At 31.7% G+C, this 12,003-nt stretch overlaps 1 protein-coding gene across 3 annotated transcripts; it reads right to left on the bottom strand.

The window, feature by feature from the left end:
- Positions 1-729: 729 nt before the first annotated feature.
- LOC133801772 (protein NARROW LEAF 1-like) lies at positions 730-9,615 on the bottom strand. Of its 3 annotated transcripts, none has more exons than XM_062240023.1 (7): positions 9,326-9,615; positions 8,347-8,451; positions 7,518-8,021; positions 6,963-7,106; positions 4,114-4,354; positions 2,845-3,345; positions 730-1,750 (listed from the first exon to the last, which is right to left on the bottom strand). In XM_062240023.1, the coding sequence occupies exons 3-7, from the start codon at positions 8,010-8,012 to the stop codon at positions 1,323-1,325; spliced, it is 1,809 nt and encodes a 602-aa protein (XP_062096007.1). In that variant the 5' UTR covers positions 8,013-8,021; positions 8,347-8,451; positions 9,326-9,615; the 3' UTR covers positions 730-1,322. The 3 variants fall into 3 exon arrangements, with proteins under 3 accessions (XP_062096007.1, XP_062096010.1, XP_062096008.1); XM_062240026.1 differs by having other exon boundaries at positions 8,347-8,388; XM_062240024.1 differs by lacking the exon at positions 8,347-8,451.
- Positions 9,616-12,003: the final 2,388 nt, after the last annotated feature.

Raw genomic sequence — 12,003 nt, 5'->3', positions numbered from 1 at the left:
TTAGTCTAGATAACGAAAATTCATAGTTTTAACCGTCTGTTTTGTTAACTTTAACAAAATATTCAAGATATTTAAATGAAGATCCATTTAAAACTAACTTAAAAATAGATATTTATTAATTATATTAATATAAATTTTAATATTATAAAATATTATTATTATAATAATATTTAATATAAGACATCATATATAATAATTATATTAATATAAATTCAAATATTATAAAATATCATTATTATAATAATACATAATACAAAAATAGATATTTAATAACTATATTAATATAAATTTAAATTTTATAAAATATCATTATGATAATCTTATTTTTTTTAGTAATTATATTAATATGAATTCAAATATTATTATATACAAGGCTAGATATTTAATATTTATGTCAATATAAATTTAAATATTATAAAATATTATTATAATAATAATATATAATACATCATTTTAATTTTTATTAAAAAAATTATCATTTATATTCAAAAAAATTATCATATTATATATATATTTTAAAAAATTGTAAAGAGTCTTTTGATTTAATTTTTCATTTAATATTACTTATTTATATGAAATATTTAATAAATTATATAAATAAAACTAAGCAAACTGCACCTTACTTATATCTAGTATAAATATATATATATATATTTATATTTATAACTTATGTAATTGAAATTCTCTATGATTGTGTATGGGAGTACTAAAGGAAGAGAGGTTTTCATGTTTCACAATCGAAACTGAAAATCATTAGATAAGTCATGAGTGACAAATTTTGAAATGCAAAGTAACATATACAAACATATTGACAATGTAAATTCATTAAACAAACTGGAAGATACAATAATATAGTCCAGCTTGCTCCCCCCTCTATCACAAACATGACCTTCCTATATTGAGTTTTGAACAAGCTAAGTTGGCTCCCAAAAGTAACATTTTACATTCTTTTCAACTTCCCATGTTACTCTATTCATGCACTGATGCACTGCTCCCCCCATTAAAAGAGTGGTTATGGTACAACACTTTTAGCAAAGGGGTAGAGAAATGAAAATTTAACAACATGGTAACCCCCAATCTCTCTAAAATATTTGTATGACCCACATATTGTAACCTATAATTTAATACCATTGTTCAAAAAATAATAGTCATTGATCCGGAGGGCACAAACCTGTTGATGCCGTCACTGTATTTCACACTTAGAGAAAATTTGCAATTCAGAATTGCCATTCCTAGTCCCGACACCAGGATTGGGAAAAGGAAGCAACTATCTCTTCATGACGCAGTTCCTCCAACAGAAGCTTATTGAATCTACTCAGTTGCTACTTCATTTTTGGTTCTTCAGCACAACTCATGTTCTTTCTTCTCTTTGGTTCAGGTTCACCAAGCCGCAATGAAAAGAAGATCTCATCAGAACCATTCCTCAATCCTGAGAGGTTTTTTGATTCTGGGTTTTCCTCTTGGCTATTATTATGCACTGTAGATCTGCTGGTAAAACTTGGAATGAATTGGTGTTCAATGTTAAGAGCTGTTTCGATTCCATTTCCAATGTGAAACTCACTTTCCCTTACGGTTCTAGCTGGTACTAGACAGGATTCCCCTTCAATTAGAATTTGTCGAATATTTAAACCAAGAGGCTCAGAATTCCCTTCATGTTTATCCTTAAATGGCACTCGGTCTGTCGGGGATGACTCCCCAACTGTAGAATCCATCCCTGCAGCTGAAGCATTTATTTGCTCTTGCACCGCAGCTATATTAACATGAAACCAGATTTATGCAACACAAATGAGGAACAACGAAAACCATAATAATAAAAATAATCACAACAACAATAAAATTATATTAAAAGTTGGACTAAATAAATCAATCCAATAATTTATTGAAGTAAAAAAGAGATAGCTAACTACACATTCAAAATAGTGTACCATAAATTTACTACAAAACTCTTGTTTTGTCTTTCAGTGTTCTTTCACATGTTTAATAGTTGATTAGGGAAAATATGACAGCTAAACCATAATGTTTCATGTAATATTGTTTTTGATATTTCCAGTAATATGATTACAATGTGTAAAACAAAACAAAATATTATAAAAGAAAACCAATTCCTGTGCACAAACAAAAACAGAGACATCTCGACGGAGGAAAGGAAAAGGATGTAAGAAAAAGTTCCAGTTCCCTTGAGGATTCACCTTAGAGATTTATATGCAAGTTAAACTTAAGACAAGTGTCACTTTCTTGTTAGCAAGCCCAGTGCACCAGAGTAGCAAGACATCTCTGTTTGCAATATCCTCAAGTTCAAATAACAAATATGACCAAACCAAGACTGTCTTGCACTTCACCCTCAGTTAAGACATCCTCATCATCATGTATCCTTGCATCTTAGAGCATGCCAATACATGATGATGAGGATTTTGCAATCAAACTGGTCAATATTTGTGTCAGTAAGTGGAAATGTTTAGAATTTGGATTAATAGGCCATAAGGAATTGCAAAACACATCCATACAAAATCTAAGGATAGGTAAGTACAAATTGGCTGGCATTATATTGATTGGGACGAATACTAATTTGAGGTCATGGTTGCGATTCAGCTGAAGGAAGTCTAATGTTGAAGTAAAATTACTGCAATTCTTTACAGTTAAAAAAAATAACTGAATAGTTTTACTTTCCAAAGTGCAGCATTTTATTCACCCAAATTAATATGTATTTTAATAATGAGGTCTTAGCTAAGGAACAAAAGAATGTCTATTAATATGTAAGTAACTAGAGAGCGAATGAAAGAATGCCTTCAGGAAATCATGGTAATAAGAGAGAAGATAAAGGCCACCTAGCTCAAGAGCACAAACCTTGTAACCCTTCGTTGGTTGTGATTAGATCAAGTTCCAGGAGATCAAGAAGGCGCCCTAGATCAACCCCACTAGTCCAATTCTCTGGGGTTTGGCCAACTTTTAATTTCAAGCGACCCCTGTTTGCTGTCCCTCCCCAAATGATCCCAACTGGCCGTGGCTTCTCCCCATTTGGACTAGTTAAGAGGATGAGACTTCCGCTATCACCTTCAAGATCAAAGGTCTGCTGGTTCTCACCAACAACAAGAAAATCAGTGAAGAAACAGATCCCCTTTTCATCATTGTACTCTAGGGCATAAGCCATTATGGTCCCAGTAGTTAAACCTGAACTTCTCCCAACTTTGACCACTTGCCTTCCAATCAGACTGTTAATCGGAGACTGCAAATCTATGACATTGACATCACCAATCTCACCTACTCCTTTCACAGTTATATTTACGTTATTCATGTTGAAATCTTCCGCAAAAGGAATGAAAGCACCATCAGCTCGCACAAATGTTTCTGCAGGAACAACACATTGTAGTTGGATGTATCGTGGTCAGGATACAGTGGGAAACCATTAGCAAAAAACGTGAACATAAAGACAAAAAGTGAAACCAATGACTGGATGCACCAACAGGATACACTCAAATGTCAAAGCACAAAAGATCAAGAATAAACATGACAGTAAACTTCAGCTGGTAGGACACAAGAGAGTCCTTCCCCGGTAGTGTATTAAAAAACAAGTATCTTGATAACTTTGGAAAGGCCCCCTTTGAACCGAAAGCATCAGCAACTATCTGCTTACTGGTTTCACAAGAGTTTATAATTTAATAATTATTTTCTTCAAAGAAATGAAGATGTCATGGGACGAAATCTTATCGCAAGCACATGAAAGCTACCAATGCAAGGAACAGACATAGATTGGTCTTGGCTATTCTGGAGTACAGCTTTGCCACTTTTAGAGTGAAAATCTCAAACCCAACATGCAGTGACTAAGCTCAGATTTAGCTCTTTTGATTCTTTGAAGTGTATAATGAATTTATGGGCATTTTATCCCTTGATCACAGAGGATAAAAGAAAAACAGAACACATCAAAAACAAAGACAAAGACAAAGAACTAGGTATACAATTCTAGTGCAGGAATTGATTACACAATAAGCCCAGTCACAAGCCAGTTTTTTCCAGAGAGCCTCTTCGCTAACAAAACACGAGTAATAGTGATAAAGTAACTCTAACAGTCTAACTTAATAACGCATAATTGATTACAGAAATTAAGAATTTCATTACCTGCGTTTGTTCCAGCAAAGATTCCATACCAAAGATCATCTGTGATAAAAGATGTTGCCCTCTCCACAGCTCCCAAATATACCCCAGGTCCAAGGCTTGGTGGTAAAGGATGAAACATTTTCTGGTTTGGATAATCTAAATCAACAGCCACATGTCGATTAGTGAGGAAACCAACCTGTCGATTTCCAGTTCGGCTTCTAACAATAGCACCCAAGGTTCCATAAGTCTCTTGGCTTGCAACCTAGACAGGAATGAAGCAATTAGGCAATAAAAGAATTAAAAGTTGATTTGAACGGTTTATGGAATGTATAGGGAGGATAAAATAACTCAGTTTCAAGAATTCATGATACGTCAAAATGAATATTCAATTTCTAAAATAACATATGTCCATCAATATCAGTATAATCCAACCATTACATCCATGGTGAGTTTAATCAAACCAACCTGCAGTGTTTGACACAGGCAAATATAATACAGAGAATATGACCCATCAATAATAACTTTATTTATCAATTCTAGATCAGTGAAGCTTGTTTGAGGGAGACTAAAAGAAACACCGTCAACAATAAAACTTGTTCTCAAGAACATATTAGCAACTGAACATATCATAAGACATCCGAAACCCAATGACAAGTCATTGACATTTTTTTCTTCTTTATTTTAAGAAGCAGTAAAATATTATCATACATAAGAAAAAGGTATAAAGAGATAATGAAAGATGTCTTCTTAGGTACAACAAGAAATCCACTCGCTAAAGAAATCATAAAGATAAAAATCCTTTGAGCTCTTTACAACAAAAAGCCAGATGAGAAGTGATTGACCTAATATATCCAAAAAGACTCCAATTTTTTAATTCAAGCCGATAGAAAAGTAGGCCATAACATATATTGAGTTACATAATAACTGAACGTGTGAAAACTTTGGTTTAATTTTTTATAAGAAAAAAGAAAACAAGACATGTGTCTTTGTTGTAAATAAGCTTCCTTTTCCCAACACTTTGGTATCGTTGATTCATCCCCAAAAAACAGATGATAAAAAAACAGTTCTTTTGTTGGTTCTAAATGACCACAGCATTGAATTGAAAGGACCAACAAAACAAAACCACTGAGAAATTATCAATTACAGATTGATCTAACTTGCCAATACTATATTTACCATGGATTGACATAAGAACCAATTAGTAACACATCTACGTTTGGGAAATCTTATAGAAGGAAAGGACATATGATGACGGAGTGGCTTCTTTTAACACTGTACTTTATTGACCTGTGACCAATGTAAAAGCTTAATCAACACATATTGTAATTTTTAGCTGAGAACAGATCTCAAATCTAGAAAGCCAAATGAGAATTGTAAAACGACAAATGACAAAACAATCCCATTGCCTAACAGAATTAACTGTGAAGCAGTAGTATAGAGGGCCATGCCCACACATTGTAAAAGCTATCAAAGGCTACGAACATACAAATAAAGCAATCAATCAGCCTGTGGAAGAACCAGAAAGAAGTTGCTAAGTTTCACTAACCAAAACGATCTTCAAGCAATGACATAACCACTAATAAATAGGTCATAGTCTACAACATCAAGAAAAAATGTTCACAAGGTTTAACGGGGGACAAATGTAAAAGATAACTTAAGGAAATATAGAAGGAAATAATTAAATTCCTTGTAAAACCATAAGGAATAACAGAATTTATGGTCATTGTTGTACTTTGAACTGAATAATAGAATCAATGCTGTTCTGGCCATTTTATGGACATTATGGTCAGAGAGGAACAAGAGATTTTTTGAAGATTGTATTGAGTTCATATAGGATCAAATCAAGTTTTTGGTAGCAGTTTGGGCAAGACAAACTTCAGACTTTAAACGCATTGTTTTCTGACTTGGGAATCAAAGACTGTTCTGTAATTACCTTTAGATTTTGGTGATTATGGGGATTATTTGACAGAATTGTCACGACTTTTATTGCTTTTTAGATAATGATACAATGTCTTTATTTAATAAAAAATAAAATACCAAAATAAAAACTGTAAAGAATATGAAAGTGATCAGAAAATCATTACTGATTTTAGTCCTTATTTTCCAAGATACATTTCCACAAAACAAAGGAATGCATAATCTTTAGATTGGAGAGGAATCTCAGCCAGGAAATGAAAATACTGCTCTGGTATCTAACAAAGTAGAGGAAAAATAAACATACTTAATTCTTTAAATTTAGAGCCTTAAAAGTAATAGGGATCAGCAAGGAATAATCCCACAAAATCCTCAAAATTTGACTTTATCCCAAAGAACTCTTCTTTCTCATACAATCTCCATTAAATAAAAAGGCTCTTCATTGTTTCAATCCATAGACAAACAAGATCCAAAACAAACACCATCCATCACAAAATTCATTAAGCAGAACTCTAAACAAAAACACTGTTTCATTGATCAAATTAAAATTTCTTTCAACTATGACACAATTCTTTACTACCAAGGCAAAGGCACGGAAACTCTTTATAGGCAAGTTTCATTAAGCACTTTTCAAAAAGTTCATATGACCTACAGGCTGCAGAACTCCTACCATTAAGCATTTTAATTAAATCATAATCATAGTATATATGACAAAAAATGATAAGGTTGGGTTGTGTACAGATTGAAAAACCATAGTACATACTTATTTGAAATGAAAGAAAATTCCCACCAAAATATTAATACTGTCCCACCAACAATAATCTTCACTAAACATAAATAACTTGACTTTAAGATAGGATAAATCCTACCCAAAAATGCTGATACAACATTAAGATCTTAGCAACCTAAATATGTAAAATGCAAACAGGAATTTTTGTCAAGGAGAAGAAGAATACCTGGGAACCAGAACCAATGCATGGATCACTTCCCCTCAATCCATCTACAAGCTCTGTATATAGTTGTTCCTTGGGAGTTGCAGCAGGTGCACCATAATAGGAAAACTCCACAACATCAACATCACACCATACACCTCCTGGCCCCTGGCCCAAATGGAAAATTGCATTTTATTTCAGAAAACGAAAGAAAAACTTACAGAATTACAAAGGACTTAAATAGGCCTACATGTTCAAAAACATTCTAATTTCTGCCAATATTTTTCTCGAGAAATATGAAAACATCAAGCTCAAAATGACATCTCTTGCCAAAAGAACAAAAGGGTTATTTATGACTTTTAAACTTTCTGCATAAACTAGCTGTCCATCCAAATTTAGAAAATAGTTGGTGATGATTGGGGTATGTACAATTATGTTTCAAGTGAATAGTAAAATTAGACATTGACCTTTGTCTCTTTTCAAAAAAAAAAAAAAAAAGAAGAAGAAGGTAACAAATGACACATAAAAGGAAAACTGAGTGAAATATTTTAAGATAGGTACGTAATGACAATAAGATACCTCAAGAGCAGCAGGCAGGCAGTGTAAATGGTTGAGCCATTGCCTGTGAACTTTACGAGCAACAAAGACAAGAATAGCAGGAATATCGGTTAGCACACCCCTTCGGATTCGAAACCCAATTGCTGTACCAAGACTAAACCGACGCAAAATCTTGCTATGGAATGCTCTAATAGTCATCAACTCTAGCAAGGTTGTAGCTTGCTGCCCTTTTGGCAAACCAAAAGTCTCAGGCAGAACACCTTTCTGCAAGTTTCCAAAATAATTGGCCCTATCTTCCGCTGCATCAATTAATCGACTTGAAGTTGGCCATGAGAAGTAGGCGGCATTACTCTCAGAGTGCTGACCAGCTGAAGCAAAAGGCTGGAGAGGAGAAGGACTGGATGAGGGCAAATTAGGATGACCACTGTAATTGCGATCCAAATCCAGAGCAGATTCCTCTGAATGAGTTGATCCAGAAGGATGAAATCTTAAATCTAATCTGATCCTGTCCATCATTCAGCTCTCCTGTGTGATTTAGATTCAACATTTATCAGAAAATGAATCTAAAGATATAGTTGATAAGCCCCAGCTCCCATAGGTGTGTGTATAAATATATATATATATATATATTTATATACATCACTTTTATCTTTATATTAAATATTTCAAAAGGGTGTTTAAACTTAAACCGAAGAACATAAAATATCATAAATTCATTAACAAATGCTATACTAAGTTGACATCTACCCCAGCACCATATCAAATTTAAGGACTGATAAATCATTATTCCATACTGAACACTACAAGTAAAATTGTGATAAAAATGCTTCTACAACAAACTTTACGCTACCTCTTCTCATAAAGTACTAGCATAACCTTCGGACGTCCACTTCTGTAAGCATGTCGATAGGATGCAGTCTTGTGATTTAGTAGTATTTTAGTATATGGCTTTTTGCTTCACAAACCAAAAGAGGAAAGATCCAAAATCTCAAACAGGCAACATGTATGCACATATACAAAATATAAAATCTACATAGACTGTCCGAGCGAGAATAAGCTTCTAACAAAACTTAAACAATGCTTGACTTTCTCTTTCTCTTAGTGTTGTATTTTTAGCGTTTCTTTCTGGCTCATTTGCATTTGAGGTTGTGCCCAAAAGGATAAAACACAACTTAGAATAATTGATATGCTACTCAAACTCCCCGAAGAATTTCCAAAACTCATGTCATCATGTCTAAGTGTACCTCACATAAATGTCATCAACTCAAAACAAGGTCTTAACTTCAATAAAGAGCAAATCATTCTCTTTAAAGCAAAAACTTTTTCAAATGAAGTAATGCAAATTGAGATTGTTAAAGAATCAAATGCAAATTTGGAAGAATTAACATTTCTTTAGGAACAATCACACCTCTTTAAGTTCCAAAGCCGAAAAAGGAAACTTATTCTACAAAAACTTCAGATAATGATTCACGTGAATATATAAATATATGTCAATATATCAACAGAAAAAATGAACATTCCAATTAATAATAGACAAATCTAAAAGCAAATGAAGTTGGTAAGGAAAAACAGGGGAGAGGCTGTATTAAAACCAAGCAATTATAAAAAAAATAAAAATAAAAATAAAAATAAAGTCAATTCACAAAATGGGTAGCTGTAAAACGAGCAAAACGCCATTATTAATAAGAAGAGAGACTCGACCCAGAAAGCAAGTCTATATAAAATCAATAGCACAAGAAAATAGATTAAAAAAAATTTAACAAAAGATAGAAGAAGAATAAGAAAATAAGATTAGAAAGCATGAAAGTGCATTCAAATAAAGAACTAACCGATCAACAATGGCGGAGTTGTGATGGAAGTCTCAAAACAAAATCCCTTTAATATACTCATGCCCTAGTCCTTATTTCCCACACCCATCATTGAATACGATCAGATTTTCATCTCAAAATCTCATCTTCGGAAAGAACCCAATTTCCACCATTGCTTAGAGCGCAGCAATGAGTAATCTACTCAAGCCTAGAGAGAGTAACTATATTTAGTAAGAGAGGAGCGACCTTTTAACTTCTATCGAGAGAGAGAAAGAAAGAAAGGTATTGTATTTGGAGAGAAACCAAACAATATATATCTGAAAGCATTTGAGCTAGAGTTGTGCAATACTAAAATTAACCAAAATATAAATTATTATTATTTATTATTCATTATAGTAATTCTAAAAAAATATCACTTTCTTTTTCCTTTTTCATATTCTTCCCTTTTGTTCTAAGTATTAAATATTTTCTTTTTTACTTTTCTTTTAGCTTATATTCATTTTTATTGGTGGTCAAGAGGAAAATAATAAAACTATACATTTTTTTTCTTTCTTTTTATTAAATTTTTTTTCTTGGATCCCATTGATATTTGTTTGGTGGAAGAGAAAAGGGCCCATCCATATTTGCTCCCCAAAAGTAGCGCACTCTTCATCCTAATAATTCAATTCCCATCTTAGCTCTATGAATATATGATGTTGAGCCAAAGAGTGATTGGAATGCAATTTGTTTTCCTTATAAAATATATAAATATATATATATTAAGGGGTAGTGCAAGGTTGAAATTTTACTCAATCTCATACTATGATATGATTTAAATAATAAATATTTGTTTCCTTGATTTTTGAAGGGTCTTTGTTTAATTTTAATGGTTGTTGGAAAATTGTGAATTATTGTCTAAATTAATTATTTGTGATGTGGGACATCAAGAGTGGAATTGGAGACAATTCCTCATAAACTTCCAATATAATTATTACCTCTCCTTAAGTGGCATTTATCTCAATAGTGAAACTTTAGGAACCTCCCAATTTCCTCTCTCTCTCTCTCCATCCCATCAATATTATCCTCACATTATCTTCAACTTTTTTATAAATCATATTGCATTCATTTTCAATTATCAAATAATGATAAGCCTGCCAATTTTAATGTTAACAAATAGATAAACACAAACTCCATCACTTCTACTTACCATGTATTCACCAAAACAAGATATAGTCAACTCCTATGAGCATATATTACTGCACACTTACTATCTCTGATTAGTAAATGTAATTTGTCAAAAAAGATGGGGGGAATTGTGCTCGTCTACAAAATTGAAGGAAAGAAAAGAGAAAAATTCTTTGTAAGATTATGACAATTTATGGTTGCCAAATAGACATATTTCTTCATCATCAGATGAGATGAGAAATGAACAAAAACATCAACAAATCTCTGTTGAGGAGGAAAATCAAATTGGAAAAACATATCTTTTTTATAAACAAGTCAAAATCATTCATCTCGTACTAGATTCATCCCTTTTATAGCATTGTACATATTGTTTATAATGGCCTCAAGTTGGGGCAAGAGAGAAAAGTGTAGATGGATAAATAAAGTTTTTTGTCATAACATATTTGTAGGCTATGCTTGACAATGATCAAAATTGCCTTGTCCTGTTACTATAACCATATATATATATATATATATGCATATACTACAAATATATATATAATAAAGTATATATATAAAAATGAACGAAGTTTAAAAAAACAGGTTGAAAGAGACTGGAGGATGAGACAGAGAGAAAGGAACCAAAAGACTCCAAACAAGGTCCTCCATCCTTAATAGAAAAAGGAAAAACGTTTCAACAATTGAATTATTAAATAAGAATAGAATACAGAAACATAAAAATAAAAATAAATGAAAAGTGGGTTCCACCACAATCTGGCTCTACTTTAGAAAAGTGAGTGATTTTTGTAAGAGCACTCACCTGAGTGTCGTTGGAAAATCTAATACTATATACTCACTCGCCCATTTTTTGTAATAGCATTCACTTCACTTGAGCTGAATTGTGTATAAAAGTGGTGTGTAATTATGTTTTAGCCCATTTTTATAAAATAGAATTTAATACTGGTTTAAAATATGTATTAAATTTAGCACGTGTTAAAAATTGTGCTAAATTTGGTACAAAATATAACATGAGTCAAATTTGATCCATAATAAATATTATATTTTTTAATTACTCATTTGTCACTCATTAATACGATTTATTAATTAAAAAAGTTTTTAATTTTCAATTTATCTTTTAATAAAAAAAATTAATTATTTTGTATATTTTTCAATAAGCATTAATAGTTGTATTGAATTTTATTTAGCTAGTTTGTACTTTGTGTATTAAAGTACAAATACAAAAAATAAACCAAATATATCATTAATACATATTTTAAGCCGAATTTAGCCCAAAATATGCACCATCTATACCATCCTTTAAAGTGTAGTCACTTTTTTTCCTTTTTCTTTTTGTCTAAAATAAATAAATAAAAAATCGTGAGCTAAGAAAGAAATTCTTGTCCTCTTGAATAAAAATATATACATATATATTATTATTATAAGATAGGTTAATTTAAAAAAAAAATTGAAAATTCTCACGTGTTAAGTCGAAATTCTAATATAGATCTATAGTTTTCGAAAATTTAAAAAAAAAAAAAAATTCTATGAATGCCATT

This window comes from Humulus lupulus, chromosome 9 (assembly GCF_963169125.1).
Source record: "Humulus lupulus chromosome 9, drHumLupu1.1, whole genome shotgun sequence".
NCBI classification, from domain to species: domain Eukaryota; kingdom Viridiplantae; phylum Streptophyta; class Magnoliopsida; order Rosales; family Cannabaceae; genus Humulus; species Humulus lupulus.
The sequence above is the reverse complement of the archived record's forward strand: the minus strand, read 5'-3'. Positions and strand labels throughout refer to the sequence as shown.

Bases quoted from the DNA above. Each gene is read 5' to 3' on its own strand.
- LOC133801772 (XM_062240023.1), bottom strand. From the start codon at position 8,012: ATGATGGACAGGATCAGATTAGATTTAAGATTTCATCCTTCTGGATCA. The intron at 7,107-7,517 runs GTATCTTATTGT...CATTTGGGCCAG, and splicing joins GCCTGCCTGCTGCTCTTGAG to GGGCCAGGAGGTGTATGGTG. The intron at 3,346-4,113 runs GTAATGAAATTC...TTGTTCCTGCAG, and splicing joins CTTTGCTGGAACAAACGCAG to AAACATTTGTGCGAGCTGAT.